The sequence below is a fragment of the Mollisia scopiformis genome (assembly GCF_001500285.1).
Source record: "Mollisia scopiformis unplaced genomic scaffold LY89scaffold_27, whole genome shotgun sequence".
In the NCBI taxonomy this organism is placed as follows: Eukaryota; Fungi; Ascomycota; class Leotiomycetes; order Helotiales; family Mollisiaceae; genus Mollisia; species Mollisia scopiformis.
Window position 1 is genome coordinate 469,399 of NW_017263607.1, and position 25,635 is coordinate 495,033.

Genomic DNA, 25,635 nt, shown 5'->3' on the forward strand with positions numbered 1-25,635 from the left:
TCTCCCAGACCAATGCAGCTTTTCCCATGACAATGTACTTGACGGCAGTCAATCAACTTTCCCAAGCATAGACTGTCTAGCTGATTTTGGCATCTGAGAAGCCTCTCAACAGATCGCTCCTATACCTCAATCAACTTGACATTCTCAAGGCAACCATGACGGTTCTGATGTCAATTTGACCGGACATCGTCAGTCACGTGGTTACATTTGCTTGCCGTATGGTGCCCTAGATGTTGAAATAAAGGTTACATCTTACACACGACAAGAGAGTTGAAGCTGTCTTGCGTGTTCCTTGCTTGTATGCAAATCACGTCCCGCTTCTCGCTCCGTTACCTCCGACTACCTTCAAGTGAATTCCCTCTACCTCAATCTTAGTATCTTGTGGCGCAACTTTCTGAACTTTCAACCTTGATCGACCACCAGACAGCAACGTCAAGCAGCGGATCTTCTTCGTTGCTATCTTCTCCACTAAAGATCTGGAAGTCTTTTGACCGGAAGCTTTGCGTGTGCAAAGGTTTGTTACACTTCAATTCCCAATATTGATCTTTGAGTTGAAGCTCATCTTTAACTCCTGATTCAGGATCTCGCGCTGGTATTCCCTTCATCCCTCAACATCGAACAAAACACACCACACAAAGACCAACTAAAGTCTCCCTCCGACAGCCTTCAAGATGCCGCCGCAATCCACCACATGGAACTTCAAGTGTGGCCATTCGTTTCTCGAGGCTACGATCCCCGAAGGAGACCACGAGAATACCGTCACAAGTTACAAGGTGTGCCCTAGGTGCGAGGAGACCATCTCAGCTGAGCAACATGCCAAGGAGGTAGCAATGAGCGAAGATGAATACGCGCTTCATATCCACGAGAAGCACCACGACTTTCTCCAGAAAGCCGGCGAGAAGGTCGATGATGGTAGTGATCTCGACTATTATTTCACGCTCACGAGTCAAGCAAACGACGTCGAATGGGCCAAGCAGATCATCAAAATTGGGTACCAGTTCGCCTTCAGTCATCAACCGAGAATTGGAACTGTGGCTGAGGATCTGGAGGTGAAAGCAAAGAAATTGCGGGTGCTCGTGAACGCTGAAGATGTCAACTTCGAGAAGCTTCCCACCGGCAATGGAAAAAAGGCAAAGCAGGTTAAGAACGAGTGGCGTATTCGCTACGTTAAGGTCACTGAAGCTAAGAAATTGTTCGATGGTCTATTGATGGGCTACTCTGAGGAGGACATCAATATGAGTTTGTCGTTGGAAAGTGAGGTGAGGAGCGTTTGGGCGGGGGTTTTGGGAGTTTATGACCCGGAAGAAGACGAGCTCAATAAATGGCTTGGCCAAACTGGTGTTGAAGAGGAGCCTGCTCGAGTCAGCTATCTAGACGAGGAATGGTTAAGTGGTGTTGAAGAGGAGCTTGGCCAAATCAGCGATGAAGACGAAATTACTGACAATAGAGACTCTATCAAGTTCTCGGAATGAGGTAGTTTGCTCTTAGACGTTTGTCTCGACAGCGAGGGGAGGGCAGACATGCAGTATCGACATTAGGGAATAGATTTGGGTCTCGTTCTGGACTATAGGACTTGGTCTACATCTACGAGCGTGAAACTCAGTATAGAGAATGCACACCCCTTCTTTCCAACCCTTCTCCTTCGTGCTCGTGCTGAATGTCCTTGCTGCCACCATCTTAAAGCTCTGTCATGCTGGCTACCAAACTACGACAGACTATGTCGGAAAGATATCTCTCCATCTAAGCAAAAAGAAATCACCATAACTCTCGATGAAACTTTGAGTAGCTGCACGTTAATTGCTCACCGACCCTTTGGAAACTCAACTCGTTGACAATCACGTGCCCATATCCCCTTTCCTACCTACGTCAGCACCACCATTCTTTCCTTTACAAGGCTGTTTTAGCTTCAGCCTTCCCTCGAATCGTCTAGTCTCTTAGCGCTTAGACTTCAACTTTGAGGTTGCTTCTTCACGACAACAACGACCATTCCCCGAGGCAACGTCACGATCTCCTCAGGAACTCCGCTTCGTTGACGCGTCGCGGTGAGAAAGTTCTCCTTCACGGGAGAGACTCAATTCGAGCTAAGGTTTGTTATTTTTTCTCTGGGGATGAAGATGGATTAGAGCTAATGGGTACAGGACTGCTCCGTTGGATCATACTTTCAATGTCTCAATCTTCACGAAGTCAAGATTCCGCTCGGAATCCTAGAGTTGAGATGCCGAGCCAAGAGTGGACTTTCGCCTGCAGCCATAAATTTCAATACAATAAGATGTTCAATTTGTTCGACATTGAAAAGCCTCGAGTCCCAAGACAGTCAGTCGAAAAATGTCCTGCATGCAAAGAGAACGACGCGCAAGATAAACTCCGAGAAACCTAAGAGAAGAATAAAGACGCTCAGGAAATGGCAATCTGGGAGAAGCAGAGCGGAGAGATCAAGGCTCACGTCAAGGTTGCCGAAGAGCAGAGCGATGATGCTACGGCCGATGAGTTGCAGAAGATGTTGAAGAATTGCAATAAGCTTTGGATGAATAAGGCTGTCAAGGTTCTTCACGATACAATGAAGGATGAGACACCAATTCCAAGGGTTGCCGACATATTCAGAAATGATCTGGATAAGTTGGCCGAAAGAGTCGACTCGCTAATTGACACTCTAAATTCAGTTGGAGAAGAAGGTCTTGAAGCTGAACTCCTTTCGGGACTTCAAAAGCTGCATAACTTATCTGATGGTCTTTCGGCTTTGGAACGGAGGTTTGAGGAGCCGACCCAGCGTGATCTTCGTATCTTTGACGATGAAATGGAGATGTATGGCGGAGAATTGGTGTACATTCTGAAGCAGCTGTTGTCTACAACAAAGTCTAAGGCAGAGAAGTGATCACTATGGTGGCCAGACGGGATGAATGGAACAGCGAGGCGAAGACATGGTATCACAACAACGTGGGTCAAATCAAAGCACAAAAAGCGGCATGTAATGGGGCAGACTTGAAGTACGGGAGATCTGACTGAACCTAAGTCACTCAAGCACATCAGAATGAAGACTGATATTCCAAGCATTGATGCTTTTTCTTTCAAATGTGACCACCCCCCTCTCAGTGGCCCATTAATTTCCAGAGCACGAAGTGTTTCTTCGGTCCTAAGCTTACTGGCTGCTCTAACGAAGTCCGTGAAAAGAGTAGGGAGCACCTTACATCAACCGTGACGTGAAATCTTTCTTCATTAATGCAATTTAATGTGGCAACAGTAGGTTCGTTTTGGTACCGCGAGTTCCTTCCTTCCTAACTTGATGTCTCGGTGCTCTGCTAGCTGCAAGACGCTTCGCTCCTCTGCTCTTTCCTTCGACGTGCACCTTCCAACCCAACTTGCACAAAATTTTCAGGCTTCGTGAAGTCACATCTTCTTCGAATCAAAATAACATTTCTATCAACCGCTTCCGATTTCGTGCTCTTGGTGTAACTAGAACACGCCTAAACTTGATAACCACAAGCTGACGCGACAGGGCTCGGTGCCACGGCCCATTCGATATTCGAGATCCTTGTCTTTCAAAGTCTGTGCTCTTTCAAATATTCTCGAAGGTTACATGCTCATGTTCGGCAGCAGGTGGTTTCTCGTTCCCAATATCTCAACTATAAATCAACTCGACTTAACCCCAGCCACACCTGGACGCTCTTGACTGCAGCTTCAGCCTCAAGTAGAGAGGTGATACTGATTGAGAAATCACGATTACAGAAACGTATCTTATTCATCATTTGGTGTTAAGAAACATTTTCTCATCTCTGACAGACGCTCTTGATCTCTCCACCTCGTTTCAGGTTCAGTCTCACAGCTTGCGCCTACCTTTATCAAGAGAATATTGTTTCATCCAATTCATCTTTGGAACAGCGTGTTCTGTGAGCTCTCTTCTCTTGCACCATACGACTCTCTATCGAAGGAATTTTCTACCAGAAGCTCTCTCCACACGACAATCATCATCAAGATGTGCCCCGTGATATGGACCTTCGCGTGTGGCCATGTATTGCAAGGTACTGGCCCTGAAAGGTTCCCACCAAGGACCACCAGTCTCACCTCCCCTCATGCGTGCCCAGCCTGTCAACTTAGCGCCATCCCAGCCACCGACCAACTCAAAGAGGAACTGGCTCGAGAATTCGATAATCATAAGCAAACTTTATCCTTTCTCGAGAAAGAACTCGATCTCCATCGAGACCAAGTCAAGAATGTCAACGTGGACAACAAAGAGATGAACGCATATCTGGATAGGATCGGGCCGTTCCTCATGTGGTCGTGGGCCAAGATGGTTGCAGACTTCCATGTTAAGATGTGGACGCATCCACGCGTCGAAGTTTTCCGCGATTGTTTAAGGTCCACGATGATGCAGGATATCCAATCTGTTATCATGGCAGTGGATGCTATGGCCAAGGCTAATATCTTAGAGCATAAACATGGATCTACTAAATTAGACGATGAGGATATAATCATCCTCGGTCGCAAGCTACCCAACATTCTTGCTCAGCATGAAAGCAACCCTGAAGTCGGACTCGACGAACGAGAAAAAGAATTGATTGAAGCTTGGAAGACGGTATTGGCTTTGATAAAGAAGGCGGACGTTGGGGTTTGAGGGACTTGTCAACGGCTAGAGCCTGAAATAAGCGAAAATAGGGGTGTGGACCTTTGGCCAGCTATGAAAAGGCACCCATTGTTTCACGTAGCGAGTTAATCGACATGCACATCAACCTTTAACGAGGTCATTAAATCTCGTTGGCGTATTTGTTTGATAATGTGCACTTGTCGTGCCCTTTCTAGTGAATTTCCGTCCAACTCCGCTGTCCCTCGCTATTCTCCAGGCTCCCAATGATCTGAGCGTACATTTTCGTTATTCATCTCTCGCAGTGGCGACCCATCGACGTGCTTCCTCTTCTATTTGCACTTTGGGTTTCTCAAAGACCAAGGCATTCATGGTACTAAGACAAAAAAGTAATTATCAAAAACCCATTCATCCCAGTACCAACAAATTGACAAATGCAACCAAGGAACGGCTGACTTCAATCCGAGAGCTTACCGTCCTTCAAACTGGGCAACTAGAAAATGCCTATTGAAGCTTTTCCTTCTTGGCCTCTGAAATTGTCACTGTTGGCGCGTACGGCGCAGAACGCGCGAAGCGCGCAACAAGCGCAAATACCGCAGACAGCGCTGAGCGCCCACATCTCCAATGAACTATTTGCAGATAAACTCAATTCGGTGGCACAGAAAGCACAACTGTCCGTCCCTTCGCAATACTCGTGCCGTGAGACTTGTACTTGATCACTAACAAGGCGTTCAAGTATCGATAACGTCGAGAGATAGACGTAGAAATGGGCATCGTGCAGGCATGGAACAGAGACTGGAGAATTTTGGATGTGGAGAAACGATATCAGATAAATTGAAGCATTCTGTAGATATTCGGAACAGCAGAAAGAAAAGCTTGTGGTATCCCATATCGTACCATGTCCATCCTCTACTCGAATATCGGCCTCTGCGGGGTTCTGTCAAGAAAACGATACATAACAGCAATACAGTGCCTTCCATGTGAAACAGCAATTTTGTCGATAGCAGCCATCGTAAGGTCTTCCTCAATTACTGGGTGCATTCTCAATAATCAACATCGTGGTAGCTTCACAAGATAATCAGCCTGCCTTTCCTCTAACTCTGACTCAATTGAACACTCACGAGTCTTCGAGGCAGTGTGATACACAATCGGGTAGAATTCACCAGCAGTGAAATCATCGAAATCTGTCGAGATACTTTGTCAGCAACCGGCGACGAACCAAGTCAGGAATGAATCAACACTTACAAACATTCTTCGCATTATTATTCGGTCTGAAGTACGGCACCAGAACATATCTCGTCTGTCCGTTCAGGCAAATGGGTCTTGGTTCCCACTCGTGGCTCAAAATTCTCGCGGTGCCGCCGCCAAGGTTCTCGGGCTTGCTGCAGGTGGGAAACTGAACTGCAGATTTCCCGGATCCGGACTGGAGTAGGTAGCAAGGGAGTTTTCCGGCTGGGTTCTCGTATGTTCTGAGCGAGTTGTAGAAGGTCAGAGAGAATCTAGGAGCTTTGCCGGTGGCTAAGTCGGGAGTGTAGTGGAAGATGTAGCCATTTTTGCTGTGTCCGCTGTTGACTAAGGCAACGTCGCCTATGAATTTGTTGGTGTAGACCTTGATGGTGAAGATGCGAGGGTAGAAATCAAAGACTCTGGTCGTGCTAGGGCATGTTGCTCGGATCTCGACGGTGTCGTTGAGGGAAGTGGCGAGGGTACTGTGGAATATGGCAGGCACAATAGAGAGAAAGTGAAAAAGCTTCATGTTGCAATTGCAAGTAGATTAATTCCTAGAAAAGTAGGGCAAGAGAAGACGATAGCCTCGAAAGTTCGTTACCATCGACGAGGGATTAAGTATGCTGCCTGACAATGACACAAGATCTTTGGTCTTACTGTGTAGACCTAGAAACTGAAAAATTGTCGTTGTGCTCTCCATACTTGAAGATCGCACCTACAAACCTCGGCTTGTGTGACGCGTGCATGGTGGTAGAAGCAAGTACAAAGCTGTCCTAAGACAACACAGTGAGCCAGCAGAATGGGCATGATTGGCAGATGTACTAACATTGATCGACCTGTGCTGCGAAGCACTTCACAGCCACTGGGCATGACAAGTATAGAAGGGCAGACTCTTGAGCCCAACCGAAGAAAAGCCGAGAGACGAACCCTTATTCGCATGCTCCGCAAAATTTGTAAACAAAGAGAAGAGCTGTGCTTGTTTCATCATCAGCCACGAACTTCGGAAGGAGAAAAGTGATCCTTGGACCTGTGATACAGAATACCACATGACGAATCTGTTTGTCCATTCATGATCGGACGATAACAATGAAGTTAGCCAATGGCCTGCATCTAATCGATCCTCCTTTCCCTATCTCCAAGCAATGGATCATCCTCTCCGTCTAGAAGCTCTTTGCTCTTGTAGCCTGGGTATAAGCAATAGTGCTGAGTCATAAAAATAATATCAAACAGAATACTGATGTTTCCTAGCATCAGCTTCACTGGATTTCCTGTAATGCCAGACCGGTCCCCTTGCAGGTAGCTGTCTATGCCAAGCTGTATAATCGAGAGAATGCCACCAACGACGTCGAGGAGAATCTGGCCAATGGACCAGCCTTGTGTGGATCGATTTCGGTAATTCGTAAGGACTTGAGGCATGTACTTGACGAGCGTGATAAAAAGCTTGACGTACGAGAAGGCGTAGATCTGTCTGCGATTAGAACCTATGCTTTCATGTCCGCAGATATTCACATACCACATCTATCCACGCCCACCCAGTAGCAGGATCTGGGTCATTCCTCACAATGACGATAAGTATAACAATGAGCACCCCCAGTATACTACCAACGAATATGCTCATTATGAAGCGACTTGGTCTGGCACCTGGACCGCCCCTCTCCTCAAAGCCCCATAGCGAAGGTAGGAATTGCGAAAGTGTAATGGCGCTCAGGACAATAGCATGTGCTGCGAAGGCGAAATCGTTGAACTGAACTGTTGGAGTAAGACCATGATTTCTCGACGCGTACTCCTTGCGGATCAGGGGAGAGTATAGGAATGCCGCATTTGATATGAAGTATCCCACAAATCCGAGGACGTTGATTGCTGGGAAGTCGATGGTGGTTCCTGTTGTAGACTTTCGGCGGAAATTCAGTAGAGGTTGAGGATAGAAGGAGAGGGACCAGCAAATTGTGTACACCCAGCCGCAAAGCTCCGAAACGACTTCAAGAAAAGAGAAAGCCATAGCCAGAACTTGTTGTCAACTCATGAAGGATGAGCAATGAAAGAGGTGAAGAGAACTTGAATCAAAATATCACACGCGCGTGCCTGGATCACGCGGAGTACGGAACGGAGTTCGGTGCAGATAAATTAAGGTTATCAATATCCCTGCAATGGCGTCACCTTGGCGCGCGATCGATACAGTAGTGACGACCTCATACTTCACTCTCCCTTTGGTCCGTATCTTCAAATCTGTCTTCTTGACCTCAAAATCCTCAACATAGCCTGGAGCACATCTTGGAAATCAAGATGGTCGATATCGTGTTCCTAGACCTCCCTGGCGAGATTCGTAACCAAATATACAACCACCTTCTCATTGTACCTGCTATCTCAAAGCCACGGCTTCTTGGTGATCCTCCGATGTATCCTCAAATCCTCTCCACATGCCATAAGATTCACGAAGAAGGGAAGCAGATCCTATATGGCGGCAACACCTTCCTCGCACATCCCAACCTTCTCTCTGACAGGCCGCGATTGCGACTCTACTACGACGCCATCTCCTCCTCGAGTCTGATCTCTCTGATCTGCAAGTACCACATACGAGTCCGTCTAGACTGTGACCCGAACTTCTCTGTACATAAAGCCATAGCCGCTTTTACGGGGGTGGAAGAGTTGACATTGGAAGTCTTCCAAGCACAATTTGGGAGCTCGGATAATAAAGTGCTACGTTTGTTTGAGGGTATAAGAGGTGTGAAGAAGGCTAGGATATATGGAAGTGTCACCGACTTTCCAGAATATGTGCGGTGGCTGCAGAATTCAATGATGTTGCCTGTGGGGGTAGAGGTGGAGCCGTTTGATAAGGAGAAAATTGGGCTCAATCAGGTGAGCGGCTATGACATTTGGACTGTCAGTGAAAACGAGGCGTGAGAAATGCATATGCTTACATCTACTTGCAGCACGGTGGTCGGTGATCGAGCCTAAGGTCGTATGGCACTCTGCAGTTCTCATCTGATCGAACGAGATGATTGCTACGTGTCAGGAGGTGGGAGGAACTACCCTCTCTCCCAGGACATTTATAGACCGTGAAGCTGCAAGGCCCATTCCGATGGCTTTTCTGATTCAACCCTTTGCTACTGTCGATGGTGTACCATGGAGCAGCCGCTTCACATGCAGTCCGTTCTGCGCGCCAAAGCACCTTATGCGCCGTTGAGCACTGAAAACCATCCTCCAAAGCTGTATCCATTCCCTCGGATTTGTCGCTCCAAGCTACCCTCGAGATCACTTTCTCCACTATGAAGTTTGCCTGGCTGCTGGTCATCGTTCTTGATATCTGCCATGTTCAGAAGACAGGATTGGATCTAGCCTTTCCTTTTCATCTGGCTGCCTTTCGGAAAGATATAGGACCAAGGTACATTCGAGCACTCATGATTGAGATATTTCGGAGGAAAGCAAATCGGCTCGACCTGAAATTGATTGGCAAGGGAGGCTTGGCTGTTGTTTAGCGTCTTTCCACTTGAGGTCTATAAAAAGATCTCGTGCGAAACACTTCTTCAAGCGTGTCAACGAATCTGTTTTGCCATTCTTCCACAACTTCTGCAACACCACACTTGCCGAGACGCAGAATTTACCTCCATCTCTCGAATACCTTGCCGACGCTTGTTGGATCCTTCAACATTTTTGTGCCAATACAATAGGTCAGTTATTCCCAGAGTTTGTCGGCACACACACAAGACTAAATTGCAATCGAAACAGGCATACTGACTGATACCAAACAGAACACTGAAAGTCAACGGTGGGACAGGGATATCCCGTCAATCGCAAGCCCTTTTCCGCAACGTTCAGCGAATATCCGGTCAACTTTCAGCTTCAGATCCTCTTAGAATTGTAACCGCGATCGAAGCTGAGTTCGCGACCTACCTGTCGCAAAGCTTGTCCGGTCAGTTGTCTGGTTCCTTACGTGATTACAAAGTACTAAAGGCATACAGAACCTAGTCTTACATCCCGCAACATCAATTTCACTATGGAGCTTTCCCCTGAGACAACCAGTGTTTGGTCAGACCATAGCGGTGTTGGCTCCAAAGACGATTCCAAGATACCACCTCTCGAAACGACCATGGCCAAAGGCCTCGCAGAAAATGAAATATACAGGTTGGGCAAGGCTTTCGGAATCGACATCCAAATCGACAACCCCTCGATTGCAAAACCTACACCACCTACTCTCATGACAATCCCGAAGGAGCTCCGAGCTGAGGTTCTTGGGCTTCTGCTGAACAAGCCTGAACTTGGAAAGCATATATCTGTTCTCCGAGGCCACGGAAAATATGAGAAATACGGGCTTCACCCAGCAATTTTGAGTGTTTGTAGGCAACTCTACGATGAGGGTCGTTACATATTGTACAAGCAAAGCTTCTATATTGGCTACTTCTCCTCGGAGTATTACCATATCAGTCCCTTAACTAGGTACCTCCCTCCTATCCGCGAATTTCCTCTTAGAGTCATGCATCCGTCAAGAATGTCCAAAATTGGGTCGTTGTGGTGAGCGGGTACTCGAATGCCCAACACCATAATCTTTTGCCCATGGACGACTTTTGCCGAGCAATCAGTTCATCTTCTCCAGCTTCCATTCAAGTTTGTGTCATTCCCAAGGGTATCGAAGCTGCTGTAGATAAAGAGCACGATGTCATCTTCAATGTCCTAGAGCCACTTAAGATCCTACTCCTTAAAGCAGAAGTTCTCAAGATACGAGATGCCAAAGTATCGGAACTACCTAACGTCTTCGATTTTCCCGCAAGCTCACAAACCTGGGTCTCATGTCTCGATGAAGTGTCGGAAATGGAGCAGAGACAGCTTTTGCAGATCGTGGAAAGCAATGCTCCCGTCGAGCACGGCTTCGAGATGCACGCAGCTCTCTTGAAGTACTGCCAGTCCTTTGAGCGATGTCCTCCGTTCAACAATGACATGGCTCTTTGGGAGGGTGAAGGGCATGGGGATCGTTTGGGTCGCAAATACAACAATCCCTATAAGGGCACTGAATACCATTCGGTCGAGCGTGGTCTCCAGCGAGCCAAGAATGCTGCTGAAGCAGACAACGACGTTCTAGCTTTTAAAGTACATCGAGAAAATGTTCTTATGTATCTCGAACGTCAATATGGAAAGATCAACAACTGCTCCAATGCTCTTCTTGACTTTATAAAAGAAAAGAAACGACTTGGATGTTTATTCCATCCTTACACCCGTCCTGTTGAGGACTCAATTGATTTGGAAAAACAATTGTATCATGCCAAACTCTTGTTGGATGACTACGCCATGTCGTTTGAGCGCGAGGCCCCTACACCAATTAAGATCCAAATTCTTCGGGAACAGCGTTTTGTCCACTTGCCAAAGCTCTATGACGAAACCAACAGAGGCGTTGACGTTGCCATCAGACGATTCAACACAGCGATCGACAAGAAAAACAACAAGAAGACTGTGTTACTCTTTCAGAAAGCAGTCGATACGCTCGATAATCAGCTCATCAGGATCCGACAAGCCGGGAGAGATTTATTTGAGCATGACCTTGATATCAGCAGCCGTGGTGTCGATATCCATCCTTGTGACCCCTCTTCCATCGATCATGTTGTCTGGGACGTGGAAGAACCAGAGATTGGGCCCAATTTGGCAATAATCTAACAGGCAACCCCTTAGCCGGTGGAGGAGACAGCAGCGATAGCAGCGATAGCAGCGATGAAACAGATGACCAAGAAGATTCGGATGAGGACACTACGATGCAGGACGTAGAGTAAGATGATGGAGGTCGAGGGATTATTGAGGCTTAGATACCGGTAAGGGCCAGTAGCATCGACCATAGAAGTCATGCGGAGTCTACAAGAGCCAATGATGCAAATTACGATGCCGTGCCGGAGATAGAGCTTGCCACTCACTTCGGTGCTCAGATCCTAATTTGCCCTAAAAGTTGAGGTTGGTCTTGAGCTACCTTCTTAATCCCTTGGTTATTTGGTGTCGCTTCGAGAGTGGTATTTCTGAAAGGGTATCTGCATCTACACATCGGCGGTTGAGAGTGTCCGGGTTGCTGGTATATGTCGCGCTACTATGATGGAGGGGGCGGATCCCGATCAGTACTCTTCTTGGATCTTGATGGGATATCTTTCTTTTCCAGCGTTTACTTTTAGTTGGTATTCTTGACACCCTTTCTTTTTGGCAAGGCTTCTAGAGCTATTGTGTTGCGCATATTGAATAAAATCCCGAGTACATTGCATCCCTGTGTGCAGTGCTGTATCCCACGACTCCTAATCACATTCTTTGCAATAATTGATCGATGCTTTTCCCACTGCTCGAGTTTTAGGACTCCGTTTCCACCATACATCGGGTAACTTGGAGGAGTTTTGAGTGACATTGGCTAAATGTTGGTTAGTATTCTAGGGCGTTCAGTGGCTACGACTCTCAAACCTTTCCAAGCAGAAAATAGCTATAGAATGATGAAATATAGTGAGAACCTAGTTGCCATTCTCCTTAAAGTAGATTCCCATTGCCAGATAATGCGAAATGTTCGACGCTTTGCGCTGTGATTTTTCAAAATTAATGGGACATTGGCAAGCGCTGATGTGTTCCTATTCATCTGGCTTCCACAATCTGGTTCACTCTTGCAATTGGCACACTAGTCAATGAGCAAATACAAAGACGCTAAAGCGGATAACTTTGGCACGCTAGCCAAGTTGCGATTCTGTATATAAAGAGCCTTTTCTGTTCCCTTTCCCATAACCTCCTTCTTTCTACAACCTCCATCCTCCCGCAACCACTTCTTCCTACAACAACTCCTTCTGCGTCTGGATACTCTATCGGCCGATAACCGTCAAGAGATACAAGTCTAGAAGCCTACCTTCAACATCATAGACTGTCTACCTGCAATTGTTTTTACGCTTCGCCTGCGCAAAGCCTCATCCACCAGCATCCAGCTTGGCCACCGTGTCAACTTGTTGTTCATCATTGTACTGTCCTATTACTAGTACGTTATTTTCCTCATTCGAGGCTTGAAGACACAGACTAACGAGTGTTCAACTCTCCAACGCAATGAACGGAATAGCATCTGACCCTGCCCTTGAGGCAGTAGAATCTGGAGATGCGCAACTTGCGCCTCACTCTCAGGTTAGCTCTGAGCAACAACTCTCGTCCAACCCACTTTTTACAGCAACCATCCAACACTTGCTCCTCCATCAACATGATCAGCAACGCTGACCAGGCACGACTTGAAATTCTGCGGTTGAGCAACTTTTTCGGACTTGGCATCCAGTCGAATCAAATCATCGTTCCTCAGCCAGTCCCAACTCTTACAAAACCACGAACATTACTTACGCTTCCCGGGGAAATTCGAAACGACATACTCAGAATTCTGTTGCATAACCAAGACCTTGGAAAGGCGGCGTCGGTCGACCAAGAAGAGAACGACGGTGTGACTCGACAATATGGCCTAAGTCCAGCTGTGCTGAGGGTATGCCGGCAACTATACAAGGAAGGATCTTATATCTTGTATGAACAGCAAAAGTTCTTCATTGCCTGCTTCCCGAGACGCAATAACCACCTGAGCCCTTTGACGCGCTTTATTAGAGACGATATCTGGGAAACCCCACTGCGTTCTCTACCAGCAGTCAAGAAAGTCAAGCACTGGACCGTGATTCTCAGCACGTATGGTTTCGAATATCCTGCAGAGATTCGACCATTCGAGGATTGCTGCAGAGCTATGTGCGATTCTTCAATAGCGTCTATCAATGTCTGTGTTGTTCTTAAGGGCATGGAGACTACGACAGCTGATGATACGGATTACGAGACTCCCAAAGCAGCTCTTTCCCCCTTGATGATGCTCCGTGGACTGGGTCCAAAGATTCTTACCATTCGACATGCGGAACTATCCGAAGTTCACAATGTTGTGGACCTATTCCAAACTGTGCTAGACTTCGAGTCTGTCCTAATTGATCTGCCGAGTAAGGACATGAAAGAGATCATGGAGACGGTACAAGGTCAAACACATGTAGAGCTGCCTTTCAAGATGTACGAGGCTCTACTTGAATATTGTCAGACGTTCGAACAGCATCCATTATTCAAGAAGGGGATGGAGCTTGATTACCATGAGACGCGCCATCAATTCAGTGGGGACCCTCAGCTCTGTGATCGATATGAATGTCGCAATCCTTACAAGGGGGATGTGGCATCCAGTTGAAACCACTATCCAAAACGCACGGTCAGCCATCTTCCGCGATAACGACCTTACTCGGTTCAGATATGAACGTGCCACTGTACTCAATTATCTAGAACGACAATACCGACGCATCTGTGAAGCTTCGACAAATGTGGTCGAATTTGTCAATGCGACAAAGGAGTCGACACTATTCTTCGATGCCAATGAAATGACTGGAGATCAAGTCTACCCGAGAAGCGGGGAAAATGGCGCCAGATTTCAGGCACTGCTCCTAGCTCAGGACTATCTCGAAGCATTCGAGAGAGAATGTCCATTAGACACCAGAGTACAGAAGTTCGTGCAGAAGCGAAAATTGGACCAGCTCTACTCCGAATTGCACCGGGGCGACATCATTCGGCGCTTGCAGGCCGCCATGGATTTCTGCGATCATTCCAAGCTGTCTTTCATTCTCCGCGATCTCATCGATAGTTTAGATGATCAGTTGATTGAAATCCGCCAAGCTAGAAAGACGCTCTTCCTCTGGGATGGCGAAGTCGAGAATCGAGGTGTTGACATCCATCCAAGAGATCCAGTTTGTGGGGAGCATATCAATTGGTCTGTCACCGAACCTGTGCTTGGACCCGAACAGGGATTCAACCCGGATCCAGAAGAGGTTGATGCTAGCAATGGAAGTGATCCTGATGATGGAGACGACGGGGATAATGATGACCAAAGTGATGACGAGGATGAGAACGAGAACGACGAGGTTGAGTCGAGGTCAGATGGTAGGGAAGAGCATGAGGGGAATTCGGAGGCGGAATCCGGTGTGAGTGATGGTGGAAATCCAGAGGCGGAGCAAAACCAGCAGGACGTTCTTCCAAATTTGGCTGCTGACAATAGTTCCTCCAGCGCCACATCTGGATTGTGAGGTTTAGAGGCTCGGATAATTTGGTCAAGACGCTATTATTCGGTCTCGGACGTCATCATGTCTGGCGCGGCTGATCGGGAAATTAGGATGGGGATCTGAGGTTCTTCATCTGAGAAAACTTTCAACGAACGAACTGGGCTGGGTGGTGATACTTATTTCTTGTTTCTTTCCTTCCAGCGTCTTCACTTTCCTTACTTTCCAGACTTGATTCTTTATATCCTTGCTGTTTCATTCCTTTAGCGATCGGCTCCTCCTTCGTCCACTTTTTCTAGTTTGTCAGATAGGTGGGAGTTTAGATTGCATACACCTTGCGATGTTTATTGGCAATAAGACTCAGTTGACTCGTCGGCAAGTCCAATCCCATCATCAAGTGCGCCAAATGTGATGCAATACTGTCTTCAATGATCTCACTGTGAAAAGAGTTGATTATTCTAGATTACAAGAAAACCCCCGGTTTTGCTAAATACAGGCCCAACTCATGCACGTGATCTTATGTGTACCACGTATTCGGAATATCTTTCTTCTCCTCGTGCTAATATAGACCAGACGACCTATTTCTGATACGATTCTGATGAGATAGCCCCTGATTCCGAATTGAGAATTTTGAACCCAGGTGGAATAGCCCCCTTTTTACTTCTTTGAGTCATGATTAAAGCATAAATGCCTGATCCTCCTTGAATCCCAGCAATTGTTTCCCCACTTTCTTCTTTGAAGCAGAAGCAGATTTGGCCCGAACCCTTCGAACTTCGACACTGACCTTTCTGCTTCCTCTATGGAATAGTGAAGATAGGTTGTAAGAATTGCAATTATGTATTGTTGGCATTCGTCTCTCGACCAGGGCCATTGTGGCACGTCGCGTGCCGTTATTGACTTTCGAAATCTTTTGCCAATCTTCGAAGTGACTGATTTGTAAGATGGAGGTGGAGATTGGTCAATGGTATCCTTATTCTTCGATCGTCCTATCTTGCCACAGATTTTCGAGAGTATGTTTGGGAATGGCATGTTGGATAAGGATGGAATGCGGAGTCGATTATGATTGAAAGATGAAGGGTTGTTTCATTTGTGTTTTCTGGTTGAAATTCGGTCACTTGGTGCGAAATTTATAAAAAGTCGAGGTGAAGGCGCTAAACTAGGCTCGTATGGCGATGTGGTAAGCTAAACCTTAGATTCTTAGTCCGGCTCACTTCAGAGCCAGACTATGTTTCTAGCGGGATAGTGCTGGACCCTAGATTTAGATATTGAAGTTAATCGCTAAGTGTTGGTTTTTAAGAATTATGTTCGGGTTATCATTTCACGGATTAACAACGATTTTATTAATCTTTTAAAAGACTAAAAGTCGCCGGCTATCATGCAAGATTGACTCCTCAAAAACAAGTCTAGAACCTCGATCTTAATCCATGAGCAATATAAACTTTCAATCGCTATGCAATCCGACTTAAGCTTTAGGTTAACCATGCCTCATCTAGAATGTCTCCTTCGCCACGATTTCTTGCTAAAATATCGAATAAAATTTAGTTAACAGCGACCAAATTTCACGAAATAGCTATTAATAAAAGCGTGTAGCACTCGAGATGCTTAGTAATAGCAAGGGAGCAAATAAGTTTAGTTTTTTGGTAATAAATACTTTCAAGATATCCTCGCATTGGAACATATTCCGGCCGCTTCGGACATCATTTTACGAAGGTTAGAAAGTGGATAGTTGCAGTCAGCGGATCGCAACTTAGAAGTCAGAACTCCGTTTCCAGCTTCGTGAATCTCTGCCGTGCGATTCGTAATGGGCGCCCGACTCGCTCATATCGCTGTAATCGGAAAAGGCATGGAGGGACCACTCACTGAGAAGTACGAAGAGATTGAACATGTCTTGGAACCTCTAAGATGTTACGAAATCTAGTTCCGAATGCATTGACAATTCAAAATGTTGATAATTTCGGTGTTGCCGACATTATTGAGATGTGGGAGAATGATCGAGACTACGAACCATTCTACGACGAGACTAATACATTCGATGGAAACGTTCATGATATCGTGACATCTGACGCAGGTCATCCATATGTTTGACCAGCTAGTCAAGTACAGTCAAGCCTTTGAGCATCATCCCTATTTCAAAGAAGCTATGGCACAATTTGATGACTGCCGTCCAACAATATGTCGATAAATGCACAGTACATGGCTTTCGAAATCCATATCGAGATGGAAGATGGCATCCTGTTGAGAGGTCTTTGGATTGTGCAAGAGATGATGCCGAGATTGCCGATTTGGCCGCGTTCGAAATCGACCGAGAGTCAATCCTCATGTATTTGGAGAGTTAGTACAATTCTATCAGTAATGCCTCAATCAACATTGTTCAATTCATTAATGAGCAGAAAGAGGAAGGAGGGTTGCTTGATCCATGCTTGTTGAAAGAGAATGCTGACCATTATCAACAAGATACCATGCACTCAGCTCTGCTGTTGCTACAGGAATATGCCAAGTCTTTCAATAGGCATATGCCTCGAGATATTCAAGCTCTGGTATTAAAGAACCAGGATCATTTCGACTACTTGTTCTTTGTGCTTGATAGGGCTTCTATCCTAGACAAGGTTACTGCAGCTGTCAAATTCAACAACCTTCATAATTTCAAATCGTTGTTCCGTACCGCCGTGGATCACTTGAACGATCAGCTTCTCGAGATCCGATACGCTCGAAAAGCCCTTTTCACGTGCGAAGTAGACAATGATTCTGCTGTTGATATGCACCCCGCGGATCCGGCTTCAGTAGACCATATCGACTGGAACACCCGGGAACCCGAAATGGGTCCATTTTGTGGCCAGAATATCGATGACACAAATTCTAGCGATGAGAATAGTGATGGCGGAAACCAGGGGAGTGAATAGGAGGTCAACGGCGACTCTAGTACAGCTAATGGCGACAGCGAGGGTGGCGAACAAGACAAGGATGTTACGGAGGAAGGAAACATCACTGCTTTGTCTCAAAGTGAAGAGGAGTTGACTGATGAACAAGATGATCTTGAATCCACACTTGGCGAACTAGGAGATGGGTTTGGACTTGCTGACGAGTCAACTGGCGGAAGGCTTGTTGATCTTGTCTGAAAAGCCGGTGCAGCGGTTTTTAGTAATTTCTTTTAAATCGGTAGTTTTCTGCGTACAAATAGAATGCCTAGTATTCGAGAGAATATCATGATGATCCCTACTGCGCACACTCATCGACAAGCGTTGAAAGAATTCTGATTAGTGAACGGGAGCTTTTAGTAATTCATTCTATTATCGTGAGCGTGAGGTAAGCATCTAACGCCTGCGGCTTTATTCGCCAAAATGTCTGTCAAAACATGGTTGTTTATTAACTTATGAAGTCACAGCGACTGAGTTCGCAATTTTAAGGCTGAAATAGTCTGCCCCAAGCAGCGAAGTTGAGTAGAGCTGGATGCTGAGGGCTCCTGAATCTTAATGTTGAAAGTTTATATCTCCGAAATATAAGTCTAGATCTGGAGTCAACACTTTGGAGGCTCGATCTTTGATTTAAGAGTTTTAACCTAAAGTTATGTAAGAGCCAGCCGAAGCGACAACACTCGCTTAAACAAAGGGCTTGAAGCGAAGTGAAGTTGTAACATCTACTTCGAAATATTATTTGTTTAGAAGAGTCGTTGATATTCTATTCGATCGATTAGACAAAGCTAGTCTGGCTCATATATCATGTGACAAGCATCAATTGACAATAAAGCTCTCAATTCAGGGGAATATGGAAGTGAGCGCAAGTCGATACTAGTACACAATTAGACGCTAGTTTAAAGTGGGACCAAAATCTTGTATTTAGAGCGTTGACTACAGTCAACTTTCTGCAACTCCCGAGCAAGAACAAGAAATTTCTTACATCAAAAGAGAACCTCTTCTTTGACTTTTGGGTATTCTCGCATTCTTTGTCTCCACCATAAAATCTTTCTATTGTTCGGTAATTACTAGACCAAGTCACATAGTAAGTCGAGACCGGTTTGCGCTCGTCAACATAGAGTCTAAAACTGATTTCACACACCCTAGGATAAGAACATGGACAGAAACATCTATGATATGGATGAATGGGAGGATCATAGTGGTAGATCGCAACCTCATCCGAACACCGCACATTCGAACACACATCTTGGGGAGGACAACCTGGTCATCAGAGAACCCGCGGCCTCATCGCCTCAGGAGCAAATAACCCCCATCTCTCTAATGCGCAACGAAGAAGACCAAGCCCCTGACACGATTCCTGAGATTCTCGAGGAGGCAGGTGGAAATTCTGGGTCCGACTTGGGGTCTTTGATTCCAGAACACCTGATGGACAATAGAACAAGTTCGAGCTTGCAGAAAGTTTCCCTGCAGGTTGGAATCGATGGGTTTTCGCAACCGGATGATGGATGTCTAGAAGTACTTAACGATCATGAGAACGCCGCTCTAGAGACGCTCATGGCTCAGTTCCGATCGAACGATCCTAGCAATCCGGACGCTTGCCTGATTAAACTTCCGGGTGAAATTCTGGATACTATTCTTGGATTCCTCTTCGTCAACAAAGATCTTGGACGAAGCACTTCGATCGCAGCGAATGTTGATTTCGGAAAGAATGCCGCATATGAGCTCCATCCAGCTGTTCTGAGGGTTTCTCGCCACCTCTACGAAAGAAGTGTTGGAGTTCTCTATGGACTCAACGTCTTCTACGTTGCATGCATGCCTGACCGATGGAATATGTCTACCGGACAACCCAATCCGTCCTCTCCCATTACTCGTTGGTGGTCTCCAGATATCAAACACCCCACTGCTGCCGAATCATCCGCTTTGCAAAAGGTCCGACAGTGGTTGGTCGTTGTGCATCCTGCCAATATGGGCAATCCACCACACATTCCACAAAGCATCACGACCTTCTGTCAAGCTATCTGTCAAAACCCTCCGGTAAACATGGACATTGCCCTTGTTCCCAAAGGTGTTCAGGTGGGACTCAATGACCACGATTACACCCCTATCGAAGAAGTCCTCACACCTTTAAGATTGATCAGTGGCGTCAAGACCTTTAAGTTGCGCGACACAACCCCGCACGAGATACCTGACACGATCGACCAAGATGACGATGCCCCCTTCTACCCTTCCCACCTAGAAGACTACCCTGTCTTGGAAGTCGAGTTGACCTTGTCATGCATCAGCACTGATCTTGTCGAGTTTGCTTTCGACATGCATTGCCGCTTATTGAACTACGCCAAGGCTTTCGAAGCCCATGAGCCTTTCAAGCTAGAGATGGCACTCGCTAAAGGGGAGCGGATTGTTGATGAGCTCATCGGATCTAATGCTTGGTTCCATCACAACAATGCTTTGAGGAATCCCTACAGAGATCTCTCTGACATACATCCTGTTGAAGACCACTTGCAAAAGGCCAAGCCGGCTAGCGATCACCAAGATGTTGACTTATTCAAGCTTCACCGAGCAGGCGTTATTAACTATCTGGAGCCTCAATACCAAAGACTCTCAGCTAGCGCCACAGCATTGACTGACTTCATTCGCGGGCAACAATGCTCTGGTGGTGTCTTTGATGTAGACTGCATGGGTCACGACTTTCTGTCCGGAAATGAAGAAAAGTGCGCTGATGGACTTGCACTTCTTCAACAGTTCAAAGCCGCATTCTTGCGCCATGCTCCCGATGAGATCAAGCAGCATATTGCGGATCATCAAGCCATCTTCGATTCCTTCTATGATTCAAAAGTTACATGGTACATAGAGAGACTGGGTACTTTCCTTCAAGTTGGAAACTACGTCGGATTCGTTCAATTATTTTGCGACTCGTTCGACGAGCTCTATCGCATGTTCTGCAGCATCCGAGAAGCACGAAAGGAGCTGTTTCTTGCTGATACTCTCGACCAGACCGGTTGCACCCTCGATTTGGAACTTGATCGAGACGATAGTAGCATTGATTGGTTCGACGAGGGCGCTCCTGGCTGCACTGGCTATGGACACAGGAATAACCCATCGGACGGAGGTAGCAACAATGGGTCGGACGTTGACGATAACGAGCGAAGCCTTGATGAGGAAGAAGAAGTAGAAGAGGGAGAAGATCAAGAGAGTGAATACCAAGAGGGTGAAGACCAAGGGAGTGACGACCAAGAGGCCATCGACAAAGAAGTGGAAGACCAGTTCTCCGAGGAAGAAGACGAGGATGCGGGAGACAATGAGCTTGATGAGGAGGCAACAGATGGTGCAAGCAATAGTGGTCAACTTCATGACCCCTCGACCATCTCGGAGACTGATTCTGAGCTGTATCTTGGTGTAAAGCCTGCCACAGATGCTGCCAGTTCGACATTAGAAGGAGATACAGACGACGTAGTTGAGCAAGGTACGTCTTCCAAAGTGTGTGATAGGCTTCTTGACTAACATACAATAGGTTAAAATGTTGGTCTTCGTCTCCATCGAAGGTGGCTTTGTCTTTGTCAATGCTAGCAGTCGAAGCCGCCTACGAAATTCGAAGGCTATTGTTTTACATACAGGAGAGATTGCGCTTTGGTTTGCTGCTTCGGGAAAATTTTGGTAGTCACGTTTTTATTATGTATCCTTGCGTCATGGGACAGAGACAGGGTTACGGCTTAGGAAACGTCGCAGAGATCAATATACCTGAACCTGTTGTGTGCTGATATTTTGCTTTGCTTTTGGCAGTGAAAGTTTGCGGGGACAGATCCTGAGCCATTTTTGAAATTATTGAAAATCTTCATTTTCCCTTGCCCGTCTCAGACCACTCTAAATTCTTCAAGCCTTCTACTGTGACTGTTCTTGAAACCATTTAACTTTTGACTGCTCTCACCGCGTACTTTTGATATGATGTACCACCTGCTTTTGAGTTTGCAGCCCGGTCGAGGCACTCAAGCGTCGACGGACTCTCAAACAAGTTCCAACACAATATCAATGGACAATAAAACTCTTCCCAATAATGTGAAAGATCCTGAACTTTTGACGACAGCCTCCAATCTCGAGTGATGTCAAGAATAATTCCAACCTCTTGGATTGTTTATGCCACCTACGTCCTCTTTGCGCCATATGAGTCTGCAAGAATCTCCTATAGGTGAGTGCTGTATCAGATGTGACATCATCTACTTCTGCGAAGGCCCAGAGCCTTCCACTCTTCAGCCATCTGTTGGTTAAAGAATCTGAGTGTGGTTGTGAGTGGCAAACCTGAGGGATGTCAGAATGTTGGTGGTTTTCGTGGCTGAATGTTGGACTTTTCACAACAATATAAGGAATTTGTTTCAGCCACCTTTGGACCCCAGCCCGCCATCTACGCAAACATCTCATAGAATAACTAGTTGATGGAAGCCACTTACGTGCTATAGCCGCTGACGTACGATGGTAACTTTCAGTGTGTTCAGAAGATAAATACCTACAGCAAGAGACCAGTTGGAGAGCATCAGTCCACATCCATGATCTCCAAATACTTCCAACCCTGCATACCAAGACCGATACCCACCTTCTATCACTAGCTCAACTCATAGAAAGTTATCTCTACCATACAGCCCTTGTCTTCGATACCCATACCTAATCTCGCATTTCGCAACTTTGGACGAACCTCAAGCGGACCTCTCGAAAATGTCTTCCCTCACAGAATGCTACAAGAACACCGAGCCGCATTGCGATATGTGGTCCCAATTGTTGAAATACGCCCAGTCATTCGAAAGATACGCACCATTCAAGCAAGACATGGCCAAGGTCAACTCTAATTCAACAAGCAACTTCAAGAAGTTCTCTCACAAGAAGACATCACACTTAACCAATCATCAACTCCGATCAGCAAACCCCTTCATCGACGGCCAAAACAGTCATTCAGTCGAGAACGGGCTCCTTGAAGCTTCACAAGCTGCTGCAGCCCAAGATTTCGTCAACTTCAAGCTGCACAGAGCGACTGTACTGCATTACCTGGAGCCACAATACCTGGACATGATGATGCAAAGAAGCGTCTTCAATCGATATCTTGGAGACCTGAGTGACTCCGGAGCTTTTTTCTGTATCGGACACAATGATCCATGTGGATCAGATGATTTACCCTTGGCCATGGTCTACCTTGAGAACTATTCTCGCGCTTTCCAACGACATCTCGATATCTATACTCGAACACGGATGATCAGGCAGAGACGAACTTTCGAGTCGCTTTACAGCTCTATGCCGCGAGAGGAAGCCATGAATATAGTTTACGACATGGTTGAGCATGGAAGCTTGGTGGACTTTGGTGTCTTTTGGTCGCTGTTTCGTTCTGTTTGCGACGATATGGATACCCAATTCTTCGAGATTGTTTCCGCCAGAGAAGGATTGTTCTTGGGTGACGTTGGAAAGTACAAAGCTTGTTCTCTTGATGCAGAGCTTGGATCAAGTCAGAAGCCCATGAGGTGGCTTGATGAGATGTTGACCAGTGATAGCGACGCTGACTCGGATTGATCAGTTGACGTTTACGGCATCTCTCATTTGTTTTTGGTTGCATATATGGCGTCGAAGAGGTGGCTCGCGAGGAATTTTGAGTCGCGTTTTAAATGGCTCTATATTGGGTCGGGTCGGTCTGCTTCAGTTGGAGTTATTGTCTTCACTAAGTTGGTTCTTTGGTACTATGAAGGGTGAAATACAGCTGGAGTGTGAAATTAATGGCTTTGCTACTTTCATGAAAAAGGTCACTTCATGATCTTCCTGGGATGGAAAAATTTTAACGGTTCATACTTTACAGCACATTCATTACATTCCAAAGCTGCTATCACCTGCATCACAAGGCACTACAGTGGGGATCCATTTTACCACTTTTCCAGTACGGCCTTTCAAAACTTCTTCGTCATCGTCATCTTCACTGTCATATTCCTTTTCGCCGTCACCGTCATTTTCATAGTCAGGGTCATTTTCAACGTTATCGTAGTCCCGCTCTCGTCTTAAGCGTTTTCGTGCCCGGTCACCGACTTGGGATAGCTGTTCGACCATTTCGTCCACTTCGTACCTCTCGAGATTGGGAGGGTTTTGCTGAGCGGGTAAACGTGCCTGCTCAGCAGATTCTGGAAGGAACATTTTGAAATCTTCCAACAAGTCTGGTGCAGCCGCAAACAAATCTGTCAGTAGGGCATAAACTTCTTGAATAGGTAACGATTCTCGTTGATAAGTTTGCAGTATGTCGAGAAATTCCCTATAAATCTCAGGTTTGTCTTGATATCGGCTCTGGAGAGTCGTTAGTAGTTTTCCAGCATGGCTTCATTGGACTTTCCTTGATCTTGTTCACGAATGATATAGCATCATTGAACTCAGCAGGCCCTCGACCATCTCTGATAGGTTTGTCGTCGGCAGGAATGATGACAGGATTTCTGGCGAAGTTAGATATGGGCAGTGACTCTGCGACTTATTTACTTACAGTTCTTGGAGTATCTCCTCTGCCAACTTTACGTTTCTGAAGAAGTCGAGGCTCTCTTCAGAGTCAGAGGCGCTCTTCGTCCGGCCTCCTGGATTGTTGGACTTGGATAAATCTTTGCTGGTAGCACCGTCTCGTATATCAATATCATACAGAAATAAATCAAGCTTCCGCTTCTTGCTCGACTGGTCAAACCAAACATTGCAACGTTTGCTTTCAAAGAACTCTTGTTAGCCACTTCACATCAGTTTGGCGAGATAAAACATACCAGATACGTCCACCTCCCGGTGCTGCTGTTGTTAGAGTTGAGCCGCACCTCGGCATTGGGCACGTCTCATCAGTGTATACTTTGCTCGCCGGCTTGTATAACAATATTGCCATAATAATAGAAGCTCCAGGCAGTAGCCGCACGTTCTCCGAAATGACAACCTGACTGTTCTTGGCACTAAATAGTTCATAATTATCTGTTTGGACTTCCACAGAACCCGGCCCGTCTAGAAATCGATGCTTAATGATTGCATTGAGGAGCCCGAAGTCGTACTCTGAGGGGACTGGAAATTTTAAGCCAAGGGCATCTTCCACGATAAGCGGGGCTTGGAAGAAGGTCCATTTGGCATCAGGAGTAGCTAGAGATTCTCTAATCTCGAGGACGACGCCGTAAATCTGTTGTGTTGAAACACTGAGTTTTCCGAAGTCAGCCTGTGTCATCAGAGGTGGAACACCAAGTTATCTCATACCAAACTTTCGCGACCATCTCGCCCAGAGATTTCATTGAAGAACCGATCTCTCCACTAACCATTGCGAACAGCTTCGTGAGCATGGAATTGGCATTGTGGACAGCAGCAGTCTGCGCTACCACGCTATCTTTGATCCATTGCATCAGAGACTTGGTGTTTTCCAACCTTTCTCGAATGTGCAGTCGTTCCAGCTCCCCCTTCTCATATACAAGTTCCATTTTCTCCAATCCATACTCTGCAAGTAGCATATTGATCGTCCCTATATGTATACTCAGGTAGCTCTGCAGCTTCCTTATATCGTCCTTCTCCCCAAATGCCCACAGTACTTTATCCGCGGTCTTCCTGATAGGTTTCGCTCCACCCTATACCCCCAAGGATTTATCATATTTCTTTATTTTCGCCAAGAAATCTTCGAGAGGCCTCTGGCAGCTCAATGCCGTGTACTTTATCGACTCAAGATTCGCAGACGCTGCATTTTTAGGCAATCTATCAAGGTGCTTCAACGCATGATTGAGGGACTCGAGCTCTCGAAGCAGCTCTTGATACTCGGACTTCGACCCACCAGCCTCGCGTAAGCTTTTGGTGATATCTGCGACAAGCGTTCCCACGGCGAGAAAGTCTCCAACTGAGAAGCCAAAAGACATTCTGA

At 46.3% G+C, this 25,635-nt stretch overlaps 12 protein-coding genes across 12 annotated transcripts; 9 read left to right on the forward strand and 3 right to left on the reverse strand.

Annotated features, from left to right (window-relative positions):
* The first annotated feature begins 217 nt into the window (after positions 1-217).
* On the forward strand, positions 218-1,478 carry LY89DRAFT_268278 (uncharacterized protein). The gene is made up of 2 exons (XM_018206337.1): positions 218-514; positions 581-1,478. Exon 2 carries the CDS (start codon positions 672-674, stop codon positions 1,470-1,472), a length of 801 nt encoding a protein of 266 aa, XP_018064380.1. The 5' UTR covers positions 218-514; positions 581-671; the 3' UTR covers positions 1,473-1,478.
* Positions 1,479-2,289: 811 nt separating this feature from the next.
* On the forward strand, positions 2,290-2,993 carry LY89DRAFT_760847 (uncharacterized protein). The gene has a single exon (XM_018221522.1). It carries the CDS (start codon positions 2,402-2,404, stop codon positions 2,870-2,872), a length of 471 nt encoding a protein of 156 aa, XP_018064381.1. The 5' UTR covers positions 2,290-2,401; the 3' UTR covers positions 2,873-2,993.
* Positions 2,994-3,970: 977 nt separating this feature from the next.
* LY89DRAFT_760850 (uncharacterized protein) lies at positions 3,971-4,687 on the forward strand (the record flags this gene model as incomplete). Its single annotated transcript, XM_018221523.1, has 1 exon — positions 3,971-4,687. One exon carries the CDS (start codon positions 3,971-3,973, stop codon positions 4,607-4,609), a length of 639 nt encoding a protein of 212 aa, XP_018064382.1. The 3' UTR covers positions 4,610-4,687.
* Positions 4,688-5,600: 913 nt separating this feature from the next.
* On the reverse strand, positions 5,601-6,332 carry LY89DRAFT_740433 (uncharacterized protein; the record flags this gene model as incomplete). Its single annotated transcript, XM_018220585.1, has 3 exons — positions 5,601-5,641; positions 5,698-5,760; positions 5,822-6,332. 3 exons carry the CDS (start codon positions 6,330-6,332, stop codon positions 5,601-5,603), a joined length of 615 nt encoding a protein of 204 aa, XP_018064383.1.
* A 581-nt stretch (positions 6,333-6,913) lies between these two features.
* On the reverse strand, positions 6,914-7,802 carry LY89DRAFT_701042 (lysosomal L-cystine transporter-like protein; the record flags this gene model as incomplete). Its single annotated transcript, XM_018217165.1, has 2 exons — positions 6,914-7,267; positions 7,317-7,802. 2 exons carry the CDS (start codon positions 7,800-7,802, stop codon positions 6,914-6,916), a joined length of 840 nt encoding a protein of 279 aa, XP_018064384.1.
* Positions 7,803-8,008: 206 nt separating this feature from the next.
* On the forward strand, positions 8,009-8,909 carry LY89DRAFT_268400 (uncharacterized protein). The gene is made up of 2 exons (XM_018206339.1): positions 8,009-8,683; positions 8,734-8,909. Exons 1-2 carry the CDS (start codon positions 8,087-8,089, stop codon positions 8,746-8,748), a joined length of 612 nt encoding a protein of 203 aa, XP_018064385.1. The 5' UTR covers positions 8,009-8,086; the 3' UTR covers positions 8,749-8,909.
* A 1,268-nt stretch (positions 8,910-10,177) lies between these two features.
* LY89DRAFT_268410 (uncharacterized protein) lies at positions 10,178-11,598 on the forward strand. Its single transcript, XM_018206340.1, has one exon. The coding sequence runs from the start codon at positions 10,355-10,357 to the stop codon at positions 11,444-11,446; it is 1,092 nt and encodes a 363-aa protein (XP_018064386.1). The 5' UTR covers positions 10,178-10,354; the 3' UTR covers positions 11,447-11,598.
* A 1,246-nt stretch (positions 11,599-12,844) lies between these two features.
* On the forward strand, positions 12,845-15,223 carry LY89DRAFT_760853 (uncharacterized protein; the record flags this gene model as incomplete). The annotated part of the gene is made up of 4 exons (XM_018221524.1): positions 12,845-12,919; positions 12,963-13,262; positions 13,311-13,917; positions 14,081-15,223. The coding sequence occupies 4 exons, from the start codon at positions 12,845-12,847 to the stop codon at positions 14,872-14,874; spliced, it is 1,776 nt and encodes a 591-aa protein (XP_018064387.1). The 3' UTR covers positions 14,875-15,223.
* Positions 15,224-17,306: 2,083 nt separating this feature from the next.
* Positions 17,307-17,963, forward strand: LY89DRAFT_675531 (uncharacterized protein; the record flags this gene model as incomplete). The annotated part of the gene is made up of 2 exons (XM_018213517.1): positions 17,307-17,739; positions 17,773-17,963. 2 exons carry the CDS (start codon positions 17,307-17,309, stop codon positions 17,961-17,963), a joined length of 624 nt encoding a protein of 207 aa, XP_018064388.1.
* A 951-nt stretch (positions 17,964-18,914) lies between these two features.
* LY89DRAFT_760855 (uncharacterized protein) lies at positions 18,915-21,275 on the forward strand (the record flags this gene model as incomplete). Its single annotated transcript, XM_018221525.1, has 2 exons — positions 18,915-21,222; positions 21,271-21,275. 2 exons carry the CDS (start codon positions 18,915-18,917, stop codon positions 21,273-21,275), a joined length of 2,313 nt encoding a protein of 770 aa, XP_018064389.1.
* Positions 21,276-22,463: 1,188 nt separating this feature from the next.
* LY89DRAFT_740439 (uncharacterized protein) lies at positions 22,464-23,306 on the forward strand (the record flags this gene model as incomplete). The annotated part of the gene is made up of 1 exon (XM_018220586.1): positions 22,464-23,306. One exon carries the CDS (start codon positions 22,464-22,466, stop codon positions 23,304-23,306), a length of 843 nt encoding a protein of 280 aa, XP_018064390.1.
* Positions 23,307-23,567: 261 nt separating this feature from the next.
* Positions 23,568-25,630, reverse strand: LY89DRAFT_710862 (uncharacterized protein; the record flags this gene model as incomplete). Its single annotated transcript, XM_018217866.1, has 6 exons — positions 23,568-24,062; positions 24,109-24,205; positions 24,253-24,462; positions 24,518-24,928; positions 24,987-25,328; positions 25,431-25,630. 6 exons carry the CDS (start codon positions 25,628-25,630, stop codon positions 23,595-23,597), a joined length of 1,728 nt encoding a protein of 575 aa, XP_018064391.1. The 3' UTR covers positions 23,568-23,594.
* Between the last annotated feature and the right edge of the window lie 5 nt (positions 25,631-25,635).